The 27,304-nt window shown below is 36.7% G+C and overlaps 1 protein-coding gene across 1 annotated transcript in view; it reads right to left on the reverse strand.

The window, feature by feature from the left end:
* The window catches only part of LOC309839995 (melanoma-associated antigen B10-like), a gene marked incomplete at both ends in the record, with an annotated part of 45,883 nt that extends 19,265 nt beyond the window's left edge, over positions 1-26,618 (reverse strand). The window contains one exon of the mRNA XM_082682015.1: positions 26,494-26,618. Within this exon, the coding sequence (XP_082538141.1) occupies positions 26,494-26,618 (125 nt within the window). The remainder of the gene's footprint in view (positions 1-26,493) is intronic.
* Positions 26,619-27,304: the final 686 nt, after the last annotated feature.

A 27,304-nucleotide genomic window follows, 5' to 3' on the forward strand; every position in this document is an offset into this window, starting at 1 on the left:
GCAGATTCTTAACCACTGCGCCACCAGGGAAACCCATAAAGAAAGTTTATGATTTGATAAAACTGCTCTGTATCATGACTTTGGCTGTAGATACATGACTCTGCAAATGTGCCAAAATTAATAAAAATGTACACAACAAAGTGAATTTTACGACATATAACATAAAAATTGTATTTAGAAAGAATAAAATATACTAATGTGATAATTTGTCCTCAGTTACTAATAAATCTCAACTGTGGCACGTTGAATCATATAAAAGTTTCAGGTTTATTAAGCATAACTTAATTTGACTTTAGTGTATCAACAAATGGATCAAACAAAAAGCCATATTATTCTCAAACTGAGGACAAAATGGAAAAAGAACATAAAGTATTTTATAACAAAATTATTAAATGTGTCCCACCAAAGGGAGGTAGTATTGTTTGGGCCTCTCACTGTTGCAGCCTCTCCAGTTGCAGAGCACAGGCTCCAGACACGCAGGCTCAGCGGCCATGGCTCACGGGCCCAGCCGCTCCGCGACATGTGGGATCCTCCCGGACCGGGGCACGAACCCGTGTCCCCTGCATCGGCAGGCGGACTCCCAACCACTGCACCACCAGGGAAGTCCAGTAGTATCATTTTTGAAATATCAGGCTTACCTCCAGATTCCCTAAACTAGGGAAAGGATAGTGGAGATTGAAAAGTTTAGGTCAGAAGGCAGAGAAATAGTTCAGGGTTGTGGGTATGAATTATAAAGATAGATTAGTCAGAGGTGACTGATAGAGTTAAAGAAATGATGGCACAGAAGTTTGAAATAGAAAGGAACTGATTGATTCTAGGAAGCTGTTTGAGCCAATGTAATAACTAATTAGAAAAACAAGAGGTTTATCGATCAAGTTTGAGAAGGGGATTATTTTATAAGCAATTCAAGCAAAATTTCATTACAAAATGGTCCTTAGACTATAGAATTAACTGCCACAATGTCTTATGCAAGAGCAAAAGAACTAGATATATATGTATCTATTACAGCAAGGGTTTAAATGAGAACATTATTGATAGGCAATGTGCAATTATCAAAAATTAGAAATAGGGAAGTGAAAATTAGAATTCAGCTCAAAGCATGTTACAGACAACTGATGTGGAGATTGTAGACTATAGTTTGTCAGACATCAGCCAGTTTTATCCAGCACATACAAAGATTTGTAAAGCATCTAATTAATTTGATAAATGTAAGCAGCCTAGTTCAAAGTGACGAAGTAAAGAAGAGGGCTGAATCATCCCTTGGAACGTAAAATTTTTAAAAGGTTTTTGCTTTTGACTATTCTGTTGAATTGCTTTTCCTTTATGAGTAAAAAGCCAACATGCTCAAATGAAAATTCATTAATTTCACTCAAATAATACCCACAAAAAATCAAATGGTTATTCTGAAAAGGGCATTATGATTTTCCCATTTATCAAATGTTTACACAAATTTTATTTGTCTCCTTAATCTAACTGTTGCAGCTCTCTTAATATAACTCCATTTTCCCTCTTTTCTGACAGCATGTATAAGTTACTTATTAAAAAGGAACTCTCTCACATTATTGATGAAATTTTAATTGGTACAACAGTCAAGAGGCTACCATGTGTTTTTCAAAAAAAAAGAAAGAAAGAAATATATTCTGCCCTCAAATACCTTCTCAATTATGGGGGCATCAGATATATTTTAAAAATATGAATTGATACCTTAGAAGTTTGTAACAGAATTAAATATATCTAGAGCCTAGACAAGAATGTACCTTGTTCTTTCAGGGATAATAGAACCTTGAACTTGACAGTGGACATCAGGTGTATGAAAACAGTCTTTAATAAGGAGAAATAGAAGAAAATTACACAGATTTTTAGTTTTTTGGTGGAAAAAGTCTTCCCTTGTGCATCCTGCCACCAGCAGCTCAGCCTTCAGTTATTACCTTTTCTGGAAAAGAATCCCTATTTTGTTAGACTGTTTATTTAGCACATGTTCCCTCGAGGTCTTCAATGAGTCAGACTCTGTTTTAGAGACAGGCGATACAGGGATGAATAAGACAAAGTCTTTTCCTCACAGAGCTTTCTTAACTAGTGGAAGAGTCCAATTATAGACAAAAACTGCATAAATAAAATTAGATATTTTAGAGAGCTATGTGTAAAGCTTTAAGTAGAATTTTAAATTGTTTTGTATAGAGCCAAGAGTCCAAAATTCAATAATCATCCCAAGAATATTAGTTCATTCTTTCCTTCCCCCCTCCTTCCTTCCCTCCCTTTCTTCTTTCCTATAATCCACTGTTGCCCTTTCTTTTCTTTCTTAATTTTCACTTGTTTAATTCTCTTGCTGTGTATAATTTCCACTATGCCTATCCCCTCCCCTCTAAAAAATTAGATTATTATTCTGTTGTGATTTTTTACTTTTGAGGATGACTGCAAAAAAACAATCCCAGTGCAGCAGTACCAACACTTGGAAGAGCCTTTTCATTGTGGGTCTGAACATCAACAGCCCATCCCATTTCATACATTTATTATTAGCCTCCATTATTAAAGCTGTTGCTATTCTCAGCAATTAGAATCTATGTGTGGCCTGAGCAATTCTGACATGAGCAATTCAGGACCAATGACGTTCCACCCTGAGTGCCCTGGAATTTCTCTCTCTATTCATATCTGTAGCTATTCTCTGGAAAAGTGGCAAACGATTTAACTCTTCTCTTAACATCCCAGTTGTATTCTCATCTTTTCTCAAACAGAGAATCCCTTGGATTAAAAGCATCCATCAAGCAAGAGGGCGGGTTACAGTGGTTTCCCCGTCCATCTGCAATCATGACACACCATGCTAGGCTGTAATATGGTAGATACTAAAATCGATTTGAGTGCCATTTCTGCTTCATTATGTCATGGTTTACACACCCTGCACATCGATTCTTCACATGTATTTAAAGAGGAGATTGTATATATACACTCAGATACTGACTTAAGTGAAATTAAAAAGGATATATAAAGTTATTAATCTTCCTTGAAGTGCTTATATTTTCATGCTCTAAATGAACCTTCATGTATGTGGATAGAAATGTGTAAAAATATTGTCTTGTTAGTCTCTTTTAAGATAGTTTGAATCTTCATTTTTGGCGTTTTACCAATAATCTCCACCTTGAATGATTTATAAAATATTACAAGAAAATATTTCAAGGAATTTATCCCCCATTTTTCTTCTTTCTAAAGAAGTGTTACATCAAATAGTTTCTTTTTTTAAATTTATTTATTTATTTATTTATTCATTTATGTATTTATTTTTGGCTGTGTTGGATTTTCGTTGCTGCGCGCGGGCTTTCTCTAGTTGCTGCGAGTGGGGGATACTCTTTGTTGCAGTGCGTGGGCTTCTCATTTTGGTGGCTTCTCTTGTTGCGGAGCATGAGCTCTAGGCACGTGGGCTTCAGTAGTTGTGGCTTGTGGGCTCTAGAGCACAGGCTCAGTAATTTTGGCGCATGGGCCCAGTTGCTCCGCAGCATGTGGGATCTTCCCAGACCAGGGATGAAACCCGCCTCCCCCGCACTGGCAGGCGGACTCCCAACCACTGCGCCACAAGCGAAGCCCCACATCAAATAGTTTCATGCATTAAAGGCAGAAGATTTAAAGATTGATCTGGAAACAAAGGTGAGGCACAAAGCCAAGGAGTGATCTACAAAAACAGGAACCTGCACTTCATCAATAAGATACTAGTTTGTGTTAGAAATAGCCTCTGTTTAGTCCACTGTGCCAATCCAGATAATCATGCATTATCCTAGTCCCCTCTAGGACTGCTCAAGACAAGAATCACCAAAGCAACTCATCCTAAATTAAAAAATACCATGGTAGTGATTTTAGGGGTGGAAAAGCTATAGGTGCTGAACTCACAGCTATTGTCCCCCAACACCACTGAGGTTCTCTAAAAAGCCGAGCCATTTCACAGCTGTAAACATTTATAAACATCCATATTAGTGTCTAAGGCGCTTAGCTGATTGTGATTCACAGCATTGATCTCCACTCCAAAGCCCACTTTCTTCTTTCCACAATTAATATTAAAATCTCTGCTTCACCTTCAATGCACCGTCACTTACCTTTTCCTGATGTATTTTTTCTATAAACCCATGTCCTTAATGTTCCTTATAAATTTCATTGAAATACATGTTTCCTTTTTATGACTTCTCTCTTTTTTTCTTTTTTTTAAATTTAATTTAATTTTTTATGCAGCAGGTTCTTATTAGTTATCTATTTTATAGATATTGGTGTATATATGTCAATCCCAATCTCCCAATTCATCCCAGCACCACGCACCCCCTTTCTTTCCCCCCTTGGTGTGCATACGTTTGTTCTTTACATCTGTGTCTCTATTTCTGCCTCGCAAACTGGTTCATCTGTACCATTTTTCTAGATTCCACATATATGCGTTAATATATGATATTTGTTTTTCTCTTTCTGACTTACTTCACTCTGTATGACAGTCTCTAGGTCCATCCACGTCTCTACAAATGACCCAATTTCCTTCCTTTTTATGGCTGAATAATATTCCATTGTATATATGTACCACATCTTTATCCATTCTTCTGTCGATGGGCATTTAGCTAGATTCCATAACTAGGCTATTATAAATAGTGCTGCAGTGAACATTGGGGTACGTGTGTCTTTATGAATTATGGTTTTCTCTGGGTCTATGTCCAGTAGTGGGATTGCTGGATCATATGGTAATTCTATTTTTAGCTTTTTAAGGAACCTCCATACTGATCTCCATAGTGGCTGTATCAATTTCCATTCCCACCAATAGTGCAAGAGGGTTCCCTTTTCTCCACACCCTCTCCAGCATTTGTTTGTAGATTTTCTGATGATCCCCATTCTAACCGGTGTGAGGTGATACCTCATTGTAGTTTTGATTTGCATTTCTCTAATAATTAGTGATGTTGAGCAGCTTTTCATGTGTCTCTTGGCCATCTGTATGTCTTCTTTGGAGAAATGTCTATGTCTTCTGCTCATTTTTGGATTGGGTTGTTTGTTTTTTTAATATTGAGCTGCATGAGCTGTTTATATATTTTGGAGATTAATCCTTTTTCCGTTGATTCATTTGCAAATATTTTCCTTTGCTTTGCAAAAGCTTTTAAGTTTCATTAGGTCCCATTTGTTTATTTTTGTTTTTATTTCCATTACTCTAGGAGGTGGATTAATAAAGATCTTGCTGTGATTTATGTCAAAGAGTGTTCTTCCTATGTTTTCCTCTAAGAGGTTTATAGTGTCCGGTCTTATATTTAGGTCTTTAATCCATTTTGAGTTTATTTTTGTGTATGGTGTTAGGGAGTGTTGTAATTTCATTCTTTTGCATGTAGCTGTCCAGTTTTCCCAGCACAACTTATTGAAGAGACTGTCTTTTCTCCATTGTATATCCCTCCCTCCTTTGTCATAGATTAGTTGACCATGGGTGCATGGGTTTATCTCTGGGCTTTCTATCATGCTCCATTGATCTATATTTCTGTTTTTGTAACAATACCATATTGTCTTGATTGCTGTAGCTTTGTAGTATAGCCTGAAGTCAGGGAGTCTGATTCCTCCAGCTCTGGTTTTTCCCCTCAAGATTGCTTTGGCTAGTTGGGGTCTTTAGTGTCTCCATACAAATTTTAAGATTTTTTGTTGTAGTTCTGTAAAAATGCCATTGGTAATTTGATAGGGATTGCATTGAATCTGTAGATTGCTTTGGGTAGTATAGTCATTTTCACAGTATTGATTCTTCCAATCCAAGAACATGGTATATCTCTCCATCTGTTTGTGTCATCTTTGATTTCTTTCATCAGTGTCTTATACTTTTCTGAGTACAGGTCTTTTACCTCCTTAGGTAGGTTTATTCCTAGGTATTTTATTCTTTTTGTTGCAATGGTGAATGTGATTGTTTCCTTAATTTCTCTTTCTGATCTTTCGTTGTTAGTGTATAGGAATGCAAGAGATTTCTGTGCATTTATTTTGTATCCTGCAACTTTACCAAATTCATTGATTAGCTCTGGTAGTTTTCTGGTGGCATCTTTAGAACCTACTTAGGATGTACCACTCCTATCACTTTAATGATTCATTCTCTCTCTTCTTTTGGTTTCCTTTCCACTTTCTCTTATGTACAGCACTTAGTTCTTTCTTGGGACAGCTGCATGCAGTTGGTGATGTGTATGCTTATATGTTCTTGTCACTTGAGCTTAGAGACATTTTTCTATGTATGCCTTGTCACTTACTGATTAATATGGCTGGAAGATGGCATTTTTTTTAGAAGAAATGTCATCAACTGCACAAAATATGCTGACATCTCCAGTAGTAAATAATGCAAGACAGTCACGGTTTAGAAAGCACAGTTCCCACCTTTAGAAAAAAAGGAAAATCATAGACTTATAAGAAAATGATAAGGTAACCTTAAAGTGTTCTAGAAAATGATCCCAGTACTTATAGGAAATATTTGCAGAGAATATTGTTTTCTCCTTCATTTAAAAGATATTTGCTGTGTGCATTCCAATCACTGTCCAAGGCACTCAGAAAGTCACAGTGAATAAGAAACACAAGAACCTTGTTTTTATGAAATTCACATTCTTTGTGGGGAAAGCAAACATAAATAAGAAGGCAAATATGTAAGATAACTTTGACAATGATAAATGAGAAGATATAGAAATGTATTAATAGTTGACAAGCAGCATAGGCATAGGTAGTGTGTACGTGTGTTTGGGGGACAGAGGTGTGTGACAGATGCTATTAATGCCCTGCCATGTATTTCCATGGCCTACGTTGAATTCATCTGCAACTATGGTAGAACACCATCTGGAACCTCAAGCACATGCATATTTCTGCTTCTCTGCCTGAGGACTTTCTCTGGCACCACAGTAGTATGCCTGACTAGGCACAACTCAGCAGTGCAAAGGGCAGGGTTCACCTCAATCTCAACCAATGGGGGATGAGAGTTAGTATATAAATACCACAGTGTCCTTCTCTGATGGGATAATTCTAAAGTGTGTTCCACAGTTTCTTAGGGTATCCTAGAAGGATTTAGCTCCATTTTCTCACTACAGCAACCTACTCATTTTTCTTTACTCCCCTGACTCACTTTCCCCATTCCTTCATTTGTGATTCCTGGAATAAACTTCTAAATAAACTACCTGCATTCAAGGCCTTGTCTCAAGATTTGCTTTTGGGGAAAACTAAAACTAACGTAGTAGGAGAGGGAAATCAAAAGTTTTAATTGGGTAATTAAGAAAGATCTCACAAAGGTAGTGTTAGAAATGAGAGCTAAATGACAAGAGGTTACTACCCATGGGAAGATCTGGGGAAGAGAGTTCCTAGTGAAAACAAGAACAACTGCAAAGTCCCTGAGGTGAGCAATGTTCAATGAGTGCCAAGAAGACCAGAGTGGCTAGAGTAGAGTGAATAAGTGGTAGGCCATGATGTCAAAGTGGCAAGTAAGAGACATATTTTATAGGACTGTGTAGGTGATAGTAAGGAGTTCAGCCCTATATTATAATTATAATCAGCCTTTGTAAGGTTTTAAGCAAGAGAGTGATATAATTTTTTTTTAAATAAATCTCTGGCTGTTTTTTGGAGAACAGATTTTATGAAGACAAGAGTTACAAACCAACAGAAAGGAATCAAGAAAACCAGTTATAAAACTACTGTACTAGGCTAGATGAGAGAAAAATATAAGCTTCTCTTAATGAGGAAAAGTGGAGATGGAAAGAAGGTTCACACCTAAGATACATCTTTGAGGAGAAACCAGTAAGACTCACTGATAGATTACATGGAAAGGCAGTAAAAAGAAAAGAAAGAAACCAAATGCCATTGAATATGAAAAGCCACATTGAAATGAGTATGGTCAGATGCAAACTATTATATGTAGAACGGATAAACAACAAGGTCTTATTGTATAGCTTACAGAACTATATTCAATATCCTGTAATAAACCATAATGGAGAAGAATATGAAAAAGAATACATATATAATTGAATTACTTTGCTGTACACCAGAAACTAACACAACACTGTAAATCAACTGTATTTCAATTTTTTAAAAAAAGAAATGAGGATGAGACAGGAGATATAAATTTAGGACAGAGTGGTATCTAAGAATTTAAAAACACAAAACCAGATGTGCTCCTCTGGAGAAGAAAGTAGAAAGCCTACGAAAAAAACTTGAGGAAGAGTTGAAGCAACCTCAAAGCAGAATGAGATGGGGAAGTTAGTAGAGTAGGCAGAAGACAAGCACTATGGTTTCATGGACACCAAACATGATATACATCAAGAAATACCAGGAAGGGGGAAGTGGCCAACTGTGTGGAATGTTGTTGAGAGTAGTATTAAGAGAATAGAAGTTCAACCATTTGATATGTCACCTTTCAGATCACTGATAATAGCAGCATGATTTAGTGGGCATGGAAAATGGATTGCTGTATGTTGAAGAGAAAAAAGAATTTAAGGATGTTTAAATAGGTAATAGAGATCTTTTTAAAAATTTTGTTCTTAAGAAGAACAGAGACATAAGAGCAATAGCTGGATGGGACATGTGGGATTAGTGTGACTATGCCAGAGAAAATGTTAGTATTCACAACATTTCCTCTTCCTAAGCATAGGAAGAGTACATTTTTCAGTCTTCCTCGTAGTTAGATTCCTACTATGGAACTGCATCTGGAAAATGGGGTGTTGATAGAAATGATGCATGCCATTTCTCAGCACTGAGCTTTGAAAACATCTCATGCAGTCTTCCACTTCTTTTTTGCCCTCAGTGGCAAACTTGAAAGACATGTGTCCCAGAAACAGTAACCACAATATGCAAGCAACCTGGGTTGCTGGGCCAGTATTAAGGAGAGCTTCCAAGAAGAGCCAAGCTACCCATCTTGGACTCTGACATCAGGAAAATATAAACCTTTCTTGTGTTTGGCCAGAAATAAATAGTTTCAATTGTTACCTCAGCTAAGCCTGTCCTGACTAATATCCCAGCAATGTTTTTAAGGTGATTGGCAAAGTATCATTTTGTGTATTTTGGAAAATGCACTAGTAGAGAGATAGACTAGTAGACAGAGCAAGAGAGAGAGAGTGTATGATTGCAAGAATATTATGCTTGATAAGATAAGGGAGGTTGAGATCAAGAGTAGCAATTGTTGAGGTTGGCCTTAGAAGTAGGGACACTGCAAAGGAAGAAAGGCAGGCAATGTGAATACAAAAGAAGTCACAATGATAAACTTGGTCAAAGGAAACTGAGGGAGTTTTCTCATTTATTGTTTCTATCTCATAAGAGATGAGTGAGATTAGAATATCGGCTGAGAGAGAGGGAGTAGATGGAAAAATGTTGGTTCTTTGACGAGAGAGAAAAACTTACGAAAAATAATTTGAAGGATGGGAAATCAGTCAAATTAAGAAAGTGAAAAAAGTTTGTCTCGCAATATTGTGTATGTTTTAAATGCGTGATCATGAATATAAAATATATCCAATATATTTGTGTGCATTTTTTATGTTGATTTCAGCTTCCTGGCTGAAGGCACAAAGTATTTGGATAGATGCTTTTAGCCAGCCATGTATAAGGGAGAAAGAGTGGAGCAAGAATATTGCAAGAAATTGCAAAGGAGTGACTTTAATGATGGATCAGGAATGTTACCTGGGTAAGAGGGGAATATAGACATCCACAGGCAATGGACAATGGATAATCTCCAGGTGAGAGGCTTCCATAAAGACAAATAATTGCTGAATTAAGAGTACTGGTGTAAGTTATCTAGATGGATAAAAAATGATGGTCAGAAGACAGAATGATCCAAATCAAAATTTAAAAATTAGTTCACATGTTTATTGATGATTAAGTTATCAAATGTGTTACACACTAAAGAACAAAATACAATGTTTTCCTTATGAGAGCCCTTGGGGGAAGTCACTATCGTTCTCACGATCAGAAAAACTTTGCTATATCTGAATAGCTTATTTTTTTTGTTTTATTGACACCAAGAATTCTGTGAGTTACTGGAGAGGGTTATACACATGGCAGAAACATGAAAGTTATTTCTGCTAAATGTGGTGCAGATGATAATAAATCTTAGAAAGAGACCAAGAAACAATTTGCATCTCATCTTATAAAGTATGGATCTGTAGAAACTAAAAAGGGAAAACAGAAGGAAAAAGGCTATTAGGCAGATAGAGAAGGTGCCATTTGGTATCCTTTTTTAATATATTAGACCGTCAGGCAACACTTAAGAATAGATAAATGTTAGGCCCAGGATATAGGCTGCAATAGAAAACAGAAAATCATCCAAAGGTATAGTGAGGAAAATTCACCTCAGATAATGTTTCTTACCTGATTAAGATGGCAGCACTTGACAAGAACCCAAGCAAGTCATATCACGGTGCAGTGTCCTCATCAAGCACAGAGAAGGTAGAGATACAAATGTTCCCTGAGGAGTAGAAGGACGTGCTCTCACTCCCTCTTGTGAGAACACCAGAATCATAACTAGCTGCTGGACAATCATTGACAGGAAGACACTGGAACTCACCAAAAAAGATACCCCACATGCAAAGACAAAGGAGAAACCACAATGAGATGGTAGGAGGCGCACAATCACAGTAAAATCAAATCCCATAACTGCTGGGTGGGTGACTCACAGACTGGAGAACACTTATACCACAGAAGTCCACCCATTGGAGTGAAGGTTCTGAGCCCCACATCAGGCTTCCCAACCTGGGGGTCCGGCAACAGGAGTAGGAATTACTAGAGAATCAGACTTTGAAGCCTAGTGGGATTTGATTGCAGGACTTTGACAGGACTGAGGGAAACAGAGACTCCACTCTTGCAGGGCACACACAAAGTAGTGTGCGCATCCGGACCCAGGGGAAGGAGCAGTGACCCCAGGGGAGACTGAACCAGACCTACCTGCTAGTGTTGGAGGGTCTCCTGCAGAGGCAGGAAGTGGCTGTGGCTCACCGTGGGGAAGAGGACACTGGAAGCAGAAGTTCTGGGAAGTACTCCTTGGAGTGAGCCCTCTCATAGTCTGTCATTAGCCCCACCAAAGAACCCAGGTAGGCTCCAGTGTTGGGTTGCCTCAGGCCAAACAACCAACAGGGAGGGAACCCAGCCCCACCCATCAACAGTCAAGCGGATTAAAGTGTTACTGAGCTCTGCCCACCAGAGCAACAGTCAGCTCTACCACCACCAGTCCGTCCCATCAGGAAACTTACACAAGCCTCTTAGATAACCTCATCCACCAGAGGGCAGACAGCAGAAGCAAGAAGAACTACAATCCTGCAGCCTGTGGAACAAAAATCACATTCACAGAAAGATAGACAAGATGAAAAGGCAGAGGGCTATGTACCAGATGAAGGAAAAAGATAAAACCTGAGAAAAACAAGTAAATGAAGTGGAGATAGGCAACCTTCCAAAAAAAAAATCAGAATAATGATAGTGAAGATGATCCAGGACCTCAGAAAAAGAATGGAGGCAAAGATCAAGAATGCAAGAAATGTTTAACAAACACCTAGAAGAATTAAAAAACAAACAGAGAAGAAAAATACAATAACTGAAATGAAAACTACACGAGAAGGAATCAATAGCAGAATAACTGAGGCAGAAGAATGGATAAATGACCTGGAAGACAGAATGGTGGAATTCACTGCTGCAGAACAGAATAAAGAAAAAAGAATGAAGAGAAATGAAGACAGCCTAAGAGACCTCTGGGACAACATTAAACACAACAACATTCGCATTATAGGGGTCCCAGAAGGAGAAGAGACAGAGAAAGGACCCGAGAAAATATTTGAAGAGATTATAGTCGAAAACTTCCCTAACATGAGAAAGGAAATAGCCACCGAAGTCCAGGAAGCACAGAGAGTCCCATACAGGATAAACCCAAGGAGAAACACGCTGAGACACATAGTAATCAAATTGGCAAAACTTAAAGACAAAGAAAAATTATTGAAAGCAGCAAGGGAAAAACGACAAATAACATACAAGGGAACTCCCATAAAGTTAACAGCTGATTTTTCAGCAGAAACTCTACAAGCCAGAAAGGAGTAAAACTGTCACTGCAGATGACATGATACTATACATAGAGAATCCCAAAGATGCTACCAGAAAACTACTAGAGCTAATCAGTGAATCTGGTAAAGTAGCAGGATACAAAATTAATGCAGAGAAATCTCTTGCATTCCGATACACTAATGATGAAAAATCTGCAGGAAAAATTAAGGAAACACTCCCATTTACCATTGCAGCAAAAAGAATAAAATACCTTGAAAATGAGTATACTACCCAAAGCAATCTACAGATTCAATGCAATCCCTATCAAACTACCAATGGCATTTTTCACAGAACTAGAACAAAAAACTTCACAATTTGTTTGGAAACACAAAAGACTCCGAATAGCCAAAGCAATCTTGAGAAAGAAAAACGGAGCTGAAGGAATCAAGCTCCCTGACTTCAGACTATATTACTATGCTACAGTAATCAAGACAGCGTGGTACTGGCACAAAAACAGAAATATAGATCAATGGAACAGGATGCAAAGCCCAGAGATAAACCCATGCACATATGGTCACCTTATCTTTGATAAAGGAGTCAAGAATATACAGTGGAGAAAAGACAGCCTCTTCAATAATTGGTGCTGTGAAAACTGGACAGCTACATGTAAAAGAATGAAATTAGAACACTCCCTAACACCATACACTAAAATAAACTCAAAATAGATTAAAGACCTAAATGTAAGCCCAGATAGTATAAAACTCTAGAGGAAAACATAGGCAGAACACTCTATGACACAAATCACAGCAAGATCCTTTTTGACCCTCCTCCTAGAGAAATGGAAATAAAAACAAAAATAAACAAATGGGACCTAATGAAACTTAAAAGCTTTTGCACAGCAAAGGAAACCATAAACAAGACCAAAAGACAACCCTCAGAATGGGAGAAAATATTTGCAAATGAAGCAACTGACAAAGGATTAATCTCCAAAATATACAAGCAGCTCATGCAGCTCAATATCAAAGAAACAAAGAACCCAATCCAAAAATGGGCAGAAAACCTAAATAGACCTTTCTCCAAAGAAGATATACAGACAGCCAACAAACACATGAAAGAATGCTCAACCTCACTAATCATTAGAGAAATGCAAATCAGAACTACAATGAGGTATCACTTCACACTGGTCAGAATGGCCCTCATCAAAAAATCTACAAACAATAAATGCTGGAGAGGGTGTGGAGAAAAGGGAACCCTCTTGCGCTGTTGGTGGGAATGTAAATTGATACAGCCACTATGGAGAACAGTATGGAGGTTTCTTAAAAAACTAAAAATAGAACTACCACATGACCCAGGAATCCCACTACTTGGCATATACCCTGAGAAAACCATAATTCAAAAAGAGTCATGTACCAAAATGTTCATTGCAGCTCTATTTACAATAGCCCAGAGATGGAAACAACCTAAGTGTTCATCATCGGATGAATGGATAAAGAAGATGTGGCACATATATACAATGGAATATTACTCAGCCATAAAAAGAGACGAAATTGAGTTATTTGTAATGAGGTGGATAGACCTAGAGTCTGTCATACAGAGTGAAGTAAGTCAGAAAGAGAGAGACAAATACCGTATGCTAACACATATATATGGAATTTAAAAAAAAAAAAAAGTCATGAAAAACCTAGGGGTGAAACAGGAATAAAGACACAGACTTACTAGAGAATGGACTTGAGACTATGGGGAGGGGGATGGGTAAACGGTGACAAAGCGATAAAGAGGCATGGACATATATACACTACCAAACGTAAGGTAGATAGCTAGTGGGAAGCAGCCGCATAGCACAGGGAGATCAGCTCGGTGCTTTGTGACTGCCTGGAGGGGTGGGATAGGGAGGGTGGGAGGGAGGGAGACGCAAGCGGGAAGAGATATGGGAATATATGTATATATATAACTGATTCATTTTGTTGTGAAGCTGAAACTAACATACCATTGTAAAGCAATTATACTCCAATAAAGATGTTAAAAAAAAAAAAGAAGATGTGGCACATATATACAATGTAATATTACTCAGCCATAAAAAGAAACAAAATTGAGTTATTTGTAGTGAGGTGGATGGACCTAGAGTCTGTCATACAGAGTGAAGTAAGTCAGAAAGAGAAAAACAAATACCGTATGCTAACACATATATATGGAATCTAACAGCAAGAAAAAATCGTTCTGAAAAACCTAGGGGCAGGACATGAATAAAGACACAGATATAAGGAATGGACTTGAGGACTTGGGGAGGGGGAAGGGTAAGCTGGGACGAAGTGAGAGAGTGGCATTGATATATATACAGTACCAAATATAAAATAGATAGCTAGTGAGAAGCAGCTGCAAAGCACAGGGAGATCAGCTTTGTTCTTTGTGACCACCTAGAGGGGTGGGATCGGGAGAGTGGGAGGGAGATGTAGGAGGGAGATGATATGGGGATATATGTATACATACAGCTGATGCACTTTGTTATACAGCAGAAACTAACACAGCATTGTAAAGCAATTATAGTACAATAAAGATGTTAAAAGAAAAGAAAGAAATATTAACTCAAAAGTAGTTGACATTTATATACAACTGGTATATAATATACTGGTACAGTATATTTTTCTTAACTGAAGAATTACTTAAATTGAAAAAATAAATCTTAATTTCTTTGGATTTTCACATATACTCACGTATGTAACCACCACCCACATCAAGTTAGAGAACATCTTCAACATCCCAAGAAGTTTCTCCTGTCCACCTGACTAGTCAGTAGCGTCCCCCTACAATGATAAATACTATTCTAATCTCTATCACAACAAATTGTATTTTTAACTTCACATGAATGGAATCATACAGTGCATGCTCTTTTGTGTCTGACTTCTTTCTGTCAATATTATGTCTTTGAAATTACTCCATCTAGTTGCTCCTATCGGTAGTTTGCTCTTTTTCATTGCTGTAAAGTGTTCCACTGCATAAATATATCACAATTTGTTTACCGATTCAACTTTTGATATACATTTAGGTTGTTTTCAGCTTTCAACTATTATGAATAAAACTTCTGTGATCACTGTCATGCATGCCTTGTACATGCATGAAGAATTATTTCTGTTGGGTATATATCCAGGAATAAAATAAGCTGCTTAAGTTGCTGCATAGCTTAAGTAAGTAATTTTAGGTATTTTCCCCAAAACAGCTGTGCAAATTTACATCATCACTAGCAATGTAAGTGTTCTAAAATTCCACATCCTTGATAGTACTTGATAAGGCCAAACATTTCAGTCATCCTATCACCAACAGAAAATTTTTAAAGAGTCTTGCCTTCTAAGTGACAGAGAAAAAAAAAGCATGTAGAGCAACTTAGTCCAGAAAAATAACAAAAAGGGGAAATAAACAAAAATACCATAAAGTAAAATAATAATAGTAAAATACCAAACATAGCATGTCTTTAAATTATTATAATACCTTAAGCCCTGTGTTAAATATACCAGGCACTCCTGTTTTGGAATGCCTCTACAGAACATGTATTGATGGCTCATCTCTTTTTTATAGTTAGCTACCAAGTATGCATGAATTTATTGTCTAGACCTACAAGAAACATATTTTTAATTGCCACACTAGTAAGTAAGTAAATAAACAAACAAACCAAAAACCAGCAAGTGGAGGTTTTCTGAAAGTGGACTTCAGAGTATAGCATGAATATACAACCACAGGAGTGGTTAGGGAGACCAAACCCTGCTGCTGAATTCACACAGCCAAAGTGGAACAGCTGCTGCAATGAAACCAAGCAGTAGGCTTTGAGAATTCCAGAGCTCTTGATTTCTGGTTGTTCTTTCTGCTCAGTGTCATCAATTGTAACAACTGATTAACGTGAAAGAAGATCACTTACTTTCTCCTCAGTTAGTAAATTGTTAAGTTATAAACTCAAGCCTTCTAACACTTGTGTAGGTATAGCTAAGATAATTTTAAAATGTAATAGAAAAACTAGTTAGCTGAATGCTGAGGGTGTGAATAGGTGATTACAATTCCAAATCCAAATTTAATTGCAACCAGTATTTTCCAGGTTCCCGTCCATTACTACGAATATTTGAAAATTTATATCTGGTAATGTAAATAGTATTTCTGTATATCATTTCCATTTCACTTTTAAATAATTTTGAACTTAGATTTTAAAACAGAGCAAAGTCATCCTAATCTATACAACTTAGATAATATTCCTGCCAAAAACACAGTATTTGTTTTTAAAAATATTTTAAAATATTTGTGCTTCCTCTTCAGATTTTTTTTTTTTAAAGAGGTCATGTAACCAGCGATATGGCCATATGATTAAGTGTATTTTTACAATGCTGGAGAATGTTCAGAAAGATTTCATCTGCTTAGTTACTTCCCCTAATGCACTTAATACCAGTGATTACATTCTTGTTGCCTTTTTCTATAAAAAGTAACTTCTGAAACAGGAAAACATTTACCATTGCATAAACATGTAAGTCGTGTTCAATGCCAAAATCATCATTACCTTGGATAATGCCATGAACCCTTGCTTCCTATTGTGGCATCTTATAAATATCTCAGCTAATTTTTAATGTATTCCTTCTGTATCTATAATACATTACATTTATTTAATCTTCAGCAGTAATATCTAATACACACACAGTGAAACAATGTGATTTCCTTTTGTCACTGACAGTAACAGATAGTTCTTGATAATTATGATCCATGTGTAGCTCCTTCTTTCATTAGAGGAGAAGAGCATACAATGCCAGATCATCTGCTAGAGCAGTTCTATGTCATCAATCTCAAACCACTTGCCAATGTCGTGAATGCGCATATCTCCACAGAGTAATATATCTGTGTCATATCATTGTTATATATCCTGAATTGTTTAGAAAAGCAAACTAGAAAGGAAAAAAACAAATATGAGTATTTCTCTGCTCTATATGAAATGTGATATAAATGGCCATTTACTGAGTCTGTATTTTCCTGTGTGTGTGTGTATTTGTGTGCGTACAGGCACATGTTACGGATGTGAGGGGAGGTATGTTCACTAGTCTGTACATTTAATGTGTTTATTCTATGCTATAATACTCCATCCATAACTTAACCACCGAAAAGTGTATAGGGATAAAAAGAACAGAAAGGGGAATTTGATTTTCTCTTTCCCTTAGTCAGTGTTAAAAGGCCCTTTCCCTGAAAATTAGCAAATGATCACAGCTACATTTTTTAAGATACAGAGTCAAGTTGATATAATATAGGCAGAACACTGAGGGATATCAAGATGACATCATACCCTGGATGAAGATGATGGCCGCTACTAAATAGCATGGATATATAGTTATGTGTTTGCTTAGTAGGATCTATGAATGAGAACTGGTAAGGCAAGTTCCAAAATTATATAAATAGATAATATTTTATAATACAGAATGTTTTATTTAGCTCATTATTGACGTCTTGGTATAAAGGCAGAGTATGATTGCTGTAGATCCTTGATGTTAGCAATCAAGATCTTAAGTTAATGCTGATCTTAAAACCATATAATTTTAGAGAGAAAATCTGAAGGAAGCCTTTCCTAAGGGCCCAGGCAGAATCCAAGACCTTATTTTTTTCTGTTCCCCAGCACATATTATACATGGTGCTTCTAATACCTCCCGGACCTTGCACTTTAAGTAGTTAACTTCTTCTAATGCCAAACTGTAATTTATTTGCATTCTTAACCTTGAAGTCTCAAATAATCCCCAAATGTAGTGGATGTTCAATAAACATATGTTGAATGATTGAATGTGCTAAGAAATTACAGACATGTGGCAGACAATAAGGAAGAAAATAATTTAGGCTAAATGTTTTGCTCCAAGATTTATCTTGAACTCCACTCAATAGTAATAGTTTCTTGATAGGAGAAATCTGAATTATGAAGAAGGACTAACCATCTCCCCACAATTATGATATAAATCATAAGAGCAGTGGCTCTGGAATCAGACCGCCTGGGTTCAAATCGTAACTCCACCAGTTCATTCTTGTGTGACACTAGTTAGGATACTTAAGTTTTTTGTGTCCCAATCACCTCATCTTTTAAATGAGGATAATCCTATCCACCTCAGATTTGTTGAGAATATAAACAGTAACATATGTAGAGTACGAACTTAGAAAAGTGCATGGCAAATTGAAGCACTCAATAAATGTTTGTTTTTATTACTTTGTGTTCTCTTTCAAGGTGATTCCTCTGACATACCTAAGTCATTCTTACTCCTCAGGTATAGAATTGCCAAGGGATGACACGATAGGAACAATGCTGCTACTAGAAGACACAGTCTTTTCTGCTGGAAAGAAGGGAGATCCCGAATTAATTGCAACTACCCACACTGCGATTTGAAGTGGTTAATCGTTGAGCAAACCGTTTCTCCTTTAGCAGGCTAGGCTTCCTGTTGCACATTAATTCTCCTGTCCCTCACACAAAGATCCCTAAACTTTGGAATAGGGAAGAAATTGAGGACCACACAGTCTAGTGATAAACAATACAGCATTTCTACCAAAATTTTACACACTTATTAATTAAAAACCTCTTGATATTTGGAGAACCAATTTGGACCTTGAATTAAAGAACACTCTTGAAACTACAGAAAGTGAAATAGATACAAACTTATCTCCTCGATGAGTTAAAATTACCAAAGGCAGATTGTGTCTTTTTCCTTTGTGCTGTCTGCCAAAGCAAAGTGTACTCAGCTATTTAACATTAGGTATGTTCAATCTAAAATATTGTGGTATTTGATCTAAAAAGGCCCCCCAAATTATTGTCCTCCTAGTCATCAGCTGCGAACAGTTGAAAATCACTTAGCAGTATTTGCTGAACTGTACTGAGAAGTTCCAATTAATCTGATCTGCTGAAGAGCACCCAACTCAAAATCAAATCACCAACTTGATGTAAATGATAATAAACAAGACTCCCATTTTTATTTTATTAAGTATATGTGGATTTACTTATATAAGTATATAATATGAAGTTTAAAAATTAACGTATATACATATTGGTTTTCTCTCTTTATGAAAATTCATGGCAAGAAAATTACAACTAGAATTAGACTGAAACACCATTTTCATTTATAAAGAAGTGAAGTGGTACAGAAATTGGCTTACTATTTGGCTTCTTGAAACATTTCTGCATTATCAAAAAAGTTACTGATGCAATTTCACAATGTTTTTCAGAAATTTTTAAGACATACCCAAAGGAAATTACTTCCTATATACTATACCTCATATCTAACCTATATGTTTCATATCAATAAAAAGGACTTTTCATTGATTGTTATTAGATATACGTATTAACCTGTTCCAGGGCTTAGATAAAATAATGTTTAGCTCATTTTTTCTGTGCTCCTAATTTTTGCAAAGTAGAATATAGGAATTTACATATAGCTAAGCTATGAAAACTAATAGCGGATTTAACTATAAACGTTGTTATCTAGTCAGATGGGAAAATCTGAAGACAAGTAGATCTCTTCCTGTCAGAGCTTCCACCTATGCAAAGTGCCCAAACTGGAACAGAAGGTATGGATAAGAAGTAGGAAAATGTACACAGCAATGTCAAATATTTACCAAGCATTCATTTTTGCATTTTGCATGTGCTAGCTCATTTAATTGTTCCAAAAATCCTTAGACTTATGCAATTTAAATCCCTAAACTAAGGTTGTGCGAATTAGCAAAGTGTAGGATGCCCAGTTAAATATGAATTTAAGATACACAACAAACCAATTTTTCATGTAAATGTGTCCCAAGTATTCCATGGGATACACTTATACTGAATCAATTGTTTGTTGTTTATCTGAAATTCAAATTCAACTGCACGTCCTATATTTTATCTGAAAACTCTATCCTAAAGGCAGGTGAATTTTATAGATGATAAAATTGAGACATATACACATGAACTTTATAGAAGACAAAACAGACACATACGGTTCGAATGTAACACAGTAGCAGTACAATTTGAGGTCTATCCATCTCCAAGACCCAAAATATATATGTAAAGTATAGGTGAAAGTTCACCTCCTGACTTTTTTGAGGGGTTTCTTTCACCCATGATCACGAAAGTTAATCATCCCTGTTTAAATTCCCAGAAGTTTCAGGCCCATCACATGATCTTATGACATGCTTTAAGATAACTTCTCTTGAAGCATGAAAAGTCTCAGGTTTTCAGGTTCAAAATATGACTGTGGAGTCCTGAGGCACAACCCCTTCCAAATGTGCCTACCATCTTAACTCATCTGGTATAAAATAGTAGCATCGTATTCAAAGGCATTCTAGGTGATTTACTCTTTTGAATAAAAATGGAGGAAAGTGGAGATATTTGCAAAGCTAAAGACAAGTTAGAAACAGTCTCTTACTTGAGATATGTTGTTGGCAGAGGGTACAAAGACATTCAATATTGAGGTAGGATTTGTCATTATAGTTGAGATCAGAGACCATTAAGGTAGGCCTCATGAACCTCAGAAGAGAGGGTATGCCAAGTTTGAAGAGGTCTGGACTCTACCAGACCTAGGAAACAAAACAACTCCACTTCTTAGCCTCCATTTATCACTGTTTCTTGACTTAGGTGTTCCTAAGAATCTTGTAGGGAGCTTCTTTAAAATGCAGACTCTTGGGCAGTAAAACCAAAGGCTCTAACTGAATAGGCCAGAGGTGAGGCCAAGGCATGTACATTTTAACAAGCTTTCTAGGTGATTCTGATGTGGGTGGTCCATGGAACAATCTTCAGGAACAGAACTGTATGCCTAGGAGATAATTGTCAAGAGGAATAAATCCCTATACTTAGATTTCACTACCAATATTGATTCATTCCATAGGCAGAACTGGTAACTTTCTCATCTTGACTACGGTAGTAGGTCTGATCAAATTACTTCTCAGCCACTGTAAGTGCTCTTTATCAATGATCTCTCCAATTGATTCTCAAAAGAAGATCAATGAACCAGCAGTAATAGAATCAAATTAAGGAATTATTTAAAATATAGGTTCATCGATGTTGAGATATAATTTTAAACATATGATAGTCCAATATTAATGCCAGAAGGAAATTTGTAATTAACTGAGAAGGAATAAAAAATGTTCAATTTTCCAATCATTGTTGTGGCTCTGATATTAAGGCAGGGTGGCTGTTAATAAGCAGAGTCTTCACTATGACCTCTTTTTGTTTCTCGACTTTGCAGATCACTGAGTTGCATACCAAAGATACATTGTAAGGCAGTTGATCATCCTCAATAAAAATAATGTTGGCCGTACAGCCCAAGATGAGAACAAGGTGGATCATGATCACTTAGGAGTATCAGATGTTTCAAAACACAGACACTTCTGTGGTAAGGTTTTCTCTACTCTCTTTCTTCTAGAATATTGTATGTTATTACCAGTTTGAATGGAAGATGGAAAAACTGTAAGAAGCCTTAGGATATTATTGACACTTTGGTGATCACAAATATATATATTGTGCCTTTCTCTCTAAGTCAGTTTTTAAAAGGACCTTACCTGATTCTCACACGGCACGCCCATAAAATTCATTGTACGGACCAAGTGGCCTTGATTTTAATTAACTTTTTCTCAGTAACCATTGACAGATGTTCCCTAGTAGTCTTAACTGCAGGCCACACATGCAGACCTACTGAATTAGAGCCTAGGAATCATCTACTCACTGCATACTCTCCTCCCTTTAAGTCCTCTGATTCCTGAGGAATTGAACCACACTAAATATGAATAACATGCTATGATTTCAAATACTTTATGTACAGAAATGCTGCAGTCAAAGTGTCTCTTTCTCTCAAATAATAGATACTAAAAAGCAACCTCCTAAGTGCCAGTGCACTGTGTTAGTTTTCTATTGTTCTGTACCAAAAACACCATAAATCTAGCAGCTTAAACACCAATTTATTATCTCACAGTTTCTATAGGTCAGAAGTTGAGCTAGCATGAGTGGATTCTCTGCTCATAATCTCACAAGGCTGCGATCAAGATGTCAGCACTCTCATCTGGAGCTTGGGATTCTCTTCCAAGTTCATTCAGGTTGTTAGCAGAATTTACTTCCTTGTGGTTGTAGGAATGAAGTCCCCATTTCCTCATTGGCTATCATCTATGGCTACTCTCAGCTCCTAGAAGCCTCCCACATTCTTTGCCATGTAGCCCCCTTCATCTTCAATGTCAGTAACAGAGACCTTCCCTCTCATTGAATCCTTCACACTTCCAATCTCTTGCATTAGGAAGAGTTCAGGACCTTTTAAGGGCTCATCTGATTAGGTCTGAACCACCCAGGATGGTTTCCTTATTTTAACATCAACTAATTTAAGATCTTAATGACATCTGCAAAATTCCTTTTGCCATGAAATTTAACATAATCATGGTAGTAATATCTCATTATATTCACAGGTCCCACAAACACTCAAGGGCAGAGGATCTCATAGGAGTGGGTGAAGAACATTGAGAGACACCTTAGCATCCTACTTATCACATCCATCTTATACTTCTAAGTTGAATGTGTGAAGCTTTAAAAGGCTGAAATATTTTGTTGTTTATCTTTGCACAGTGCTGCAAAGTGCATTGAGTTGGCAGCCCTGTTTCACAGAGATGAAGATGAGAATTTCTGGGATTGTAGTGCCATACTGTCTCGTGAGGCTGTTTATCAGCTTTCTTTCACAACCAGAATATCAACTTTTAGCATGAGAGAAATGCCATAGACAGAATTTGCATAAGCTTTGACAGTATACAAAGTACATTCAAACATACTTTCTTCATGTCCTCTTTACAACAATCATGTTGGTTCCATTTATAAACAAGGCACTGAGATCCAATGATGTCATACAATGTCACAGAAAAGTGAGTAGAATGGGGACATAGACATACAGCATTCCGTATAGAAAGCCACAGCCCCCTGTTCTCTATTCTTCATAGCCAAATTGGCACTATAGAGAGGATTCAATATAATACGCAGGACAATTTAGAAGAAAATGAAGTAAAATTGAATATTTTACATGTTCCTGAATGGTACATTCCTCTGTTCCAACATCCCAGGATCAAAATATGTTTTACTATTTTAATTTTACTTTTAATTTTCTCTATTATCTGTGCCCTCAAATTAGAACTTCAGGAAGCTCTTAAAACCTACAGAATTTTAAATGATTAAAACATGTAAGGGACAATCTTTCCCAGTGTGTATGTCTTTAAACTGGATCCCAGACTTGAAGGTTAGCTTGTAGATATTAGATATTGAGTGAGAAAATTGTGTTCGTAAGTGTGCATGTATGCACGCACAGATGATCTTAGCTGGAGGGGGATGTTGAGGAAGACCAAATGCCTGAAATTACATCACTGATCTGCCTGCTCTGTTTATGTTATGTTATGTTAACTTGAAAAAGTTAAGGAAGGGACTTCCCTGGTGGCGCAGTGGTTAAGAATCCGCATGCCAATGCAGGGGAAACGGGTTCGATCCCTGGTCCAGAAAGATCCCACATGCTGCAGAGCAACTAAGCCTGTGCACCACAACTACTGAAGCCAGCGTGCCCTAGAGCCCACGTGCCACAACTACTGAGCCCATGCACTGGAAGTACTGAAGTCTACACACTCTAGGGCCCGCATACCACAACTACTGAGCCCGTGTGCTGCAACTACTGAAGCCCGTGTGCCTAGAGCCCGCACTGTGCAACAAGAGAAGCCACCACAATGAGAAGCCCATGCACTGCAACGAAGAGTAGCTCCCACCTGCCACAACTAGAGAAAGCTCACGAGCAGCAACGCAGTCAAAAAAATTTTTTTAATAAAAAATTTTTAAAAAGTTAAGGAAGACTCTATTAACTATCCAATACAACTTCCAAAGATGAAGGAAATGTTCTTCTCTGTCTACTCTAGTAGCCACTAGCCACATGTGGCTATTGAACACTTGAATGTGGCTAGTGTGACTGAAGAACTGAACTTTTAAATTTATTTAGCTTTAATTAATTAAATAGCCACATGTACCTAGTGTTTACCATATTGGACAGTGAAGATCTAAGTCCAAAGGTCAATTAACAAACCAGGTGGAAACAGAGCCTTTTAAAGATAGTTATGTTTGCATATTTATAATCTTTTCTTGAATACAAAGGATTCTAAGTGATTCCAGATGATCAATGAAGAATCTTAGTTTGGAAATCTAAAAATCTTACATATATTCCAGACCAAATATTCCTGAAGTATGGTCCCCAGATCAGCAGCATCAGCATCACCTACGAACTTGTTAGAAATATAAATTATCAAGCCCTGCCCCAATCTTAAATCAGATACTCAAAGCTTGGGGTCTAGCAATCTGCATTTAATAAGACCTCCAGGTGATTCTAATGCACTTTTGAAAATCTCTGTTGTAGAGCAACAACAGTATACAAAATAACTGACTAATTAATTAACACAATAACTTATTTTCTTTATTATTTAATAGTTCAGTAAATAATTATGTAACACTTCAAAAAATTCTTTTGGATATCAATGACAATGGCACATATTTATTTTATGATTCTCCTTAAAATAAAATGAAAAAGCCAAGAAGGCACATCTTCTTTAGCTGATGGATGACTTATTCTATTGGCATTATTTCCTGGGCTTCTAATGACTGTCCCAGTGAGAAGAGTTCTTGTCAGATATTTTGTCATACAAAATGCTGCAGCAGCTTTGAGACTCCTGCCAATAAGGGTTTTTTAAGGTGCATTGCAGTTATGGGGGTAGAAAAAAGGTCTCTAAGGAATCATTCAGTTTTAAGCCAAATGTGTCTGAAAGTATTCAATATCAGAGAAGCTATGTGACAATTTTTCAATTAATCAGTCATTTTTATGTCTAACACATTGATAAAAGCAGTATTTCTTTTATTCTTTCTTTCCATTTTAGTCTTTTTTTTTCCCCCTTCAGTAAACTGAAATGAGCCATGGTTTAAAGATCAACAACTTCTAATTTGTAAAGGGCTAGCATTTCATTACAAAGCAAAGTTTCAAAATCCATTTTGCCACTAAGAAGGCTCCCATCTCATTTTTCATTGAAAGTGGTCTTGGCTATTTCAATTTACTTTATATTTTAATGAATCACCTTTCACTAAATGCCAGAGGGTTAAGGTAGAAAAAGTATGGGATTAAGATCAGGCTGATGGGGATGTGAAATCCAAGAAGCATAACTCCTGTGTGCCCTTGAACAAGTTATTTAATTGCTCTGAGCCTCAGTTTCCTCATCTACAAAACTGGAAATAATAACACAACTTAGAGAATGATTCTGTGAATTAAAATAATAATAAATGTGAAAGTGCCTAACTTATTTTAGTTAAAAAAAGTTACCAAAGCAGATCCACAAGAAAGGAAACATTCTTATGATTAAAATGGATATTTCCTGTGAAAGAAGCCAATATATTTTAATATTATCTGGAATATATTTTTTTAGTCTCTTGATAGTTTTCTTAATAAAAAACAATTAAACTAACATATCCCAATTCTCTATTTAACCGAAGGTTTTTATTACTTTCAAACATTTCTTCGCAGATAATTACATTCCTGATGAAGATACTTAGTTTCAATTTCATTTGATCCTTAGTGCCTGCTTTAGTGCTTGATGGCTTATTAATCTATATTTTTATAAGCTTATGAATTAAACAATCGATAACATACTTCTTTCTATCCTATCCTTTTAGTGTGTTTTTTCCTATTTTTTCAGTTTTATTGAACTGTATAATTTTATTGAACTGTATAATTGATAAATAGGAACTGTATGTATTTATGGTGTACAACTTGATGTTTTGAATACATTGTGAAATGATCACCACAATCAAATTAATTAATATATCCATAACCTCACATAGTCACCATGTTCTTTTCATTTTTCTTTTTGTTTGTGGTGAGAACACTTAAGATCTACCCTCTTGGCAAATTTTGAGTGTTCAATACAGTATTGTTAACTATAGTCACCGTGTTGTATACTGTATATTTGATCTCCAGAGCATATCTTGCATAACTGAAACTTTGTACCCTTTAACCAACATCTGTTTCCCCCTCCCTCCTGCTCCTGGCAACCACTATTCTACTCTCTGATTCTGAGTCTTAATATGTTAGATTGCACATATAAATGACATCATACAACATTTGTCTTTCTGTGTCTGGTTTATTTCACTTAGCATGATGTTCTCCATGATTTCAAACCTAAAGAAAAGTTGCAAGAAAATCCCCTTATGGCCTTCACCAGATTCATTAATTCATTTATATTTGCATTTTATCCCATTTGTTTATCATTCTCTCCTTTCATATGCACCCCCCACCAATGCACACACACACAAACACACACACATTTCAGTACTTCAGTGTGTATTTCCTAAGAACAAGTATATTCTCTTATATAACCACAACACAGGAAATTTAACATTGATACATTATTACTTAAACTTCAGCTCATATTCAGATCTAGTCAATTTTTCCAATAATCCCCTTTATATATATTCCCTTTTATCACCAGTCCAGGATCCAATCCAAAATCATCCTCTGCGTTTACCTGTCATGTTTCCTTAGTCTTTTTTTACTCTGGAGAAGTTCCTCAGCCTTTCTTTGTATTTCTTGATCTTGACGTTTTTGAAGAATACAAGTACTTTGTACAGTGCTTATCTGTTGTTTCTTCATGGTTAGATTCTGTTTGTACATTTTTGGCAAGACTAAAAAAATACTTCTAATTCATTCTTAATTATGTACTATAAAAAGTTACTTTACAACCATACACAAAAAGGTACAAAATTTATTAAGACTTTATTTACTCTAGGTACGAATCACATAACTGATGCCCCAGTGTTATCAGAAATAGTTGAATATGGTGGAAAGAACACAAATTCTGGAGTCAAATTGTCTGGGCTCCACAACTTTCTAATTGTATAGTCTTGACATTAAATCTCTGTACCTTGGTTGGGTTCCATATTTACAAAACAGGATGTTAATAGTACCTACCTCATTCATTTCGTGTGAGGATTTATATTTAAATCACTGAATATGGTGACTGGTATATAGTGAGGCTCAATAAAAACTTCTGGGGCTTCCCTGGTGGCACAGTGGTTGGGAGTCCGCCTGCCAATGCAGGGGACACAGGTTCGTGCCCCGGTCCGGGAGGGTCCTGCATGCCACGGGGCGGCTGGGCCCGTGGGCCATGGCCACTGAGCCTGCACGTCGGGGCCTGTGCTCTGCGACGGGAGAGGCCACAGCAGTGAGAGGCCCACGTACCACAAAAATAAAAATAGTTTAATTGTTTAAAAAAAAAAAAAAACCTTCTGATCATTGGTGCCATTAATAACATATATATCTATATATACCCAAATCTT

This window comes from Grampus griseus (assembly GCF_964374135.1).
Source record: "Grampus griseus genome assembly, chromosome: X".
Taxonomy (NCBI): Eukaryota; Metazoa; Chordata; class Mammalia; order Artiodactyla; family Delphinidae; genus Grampus; species Grampus griseus.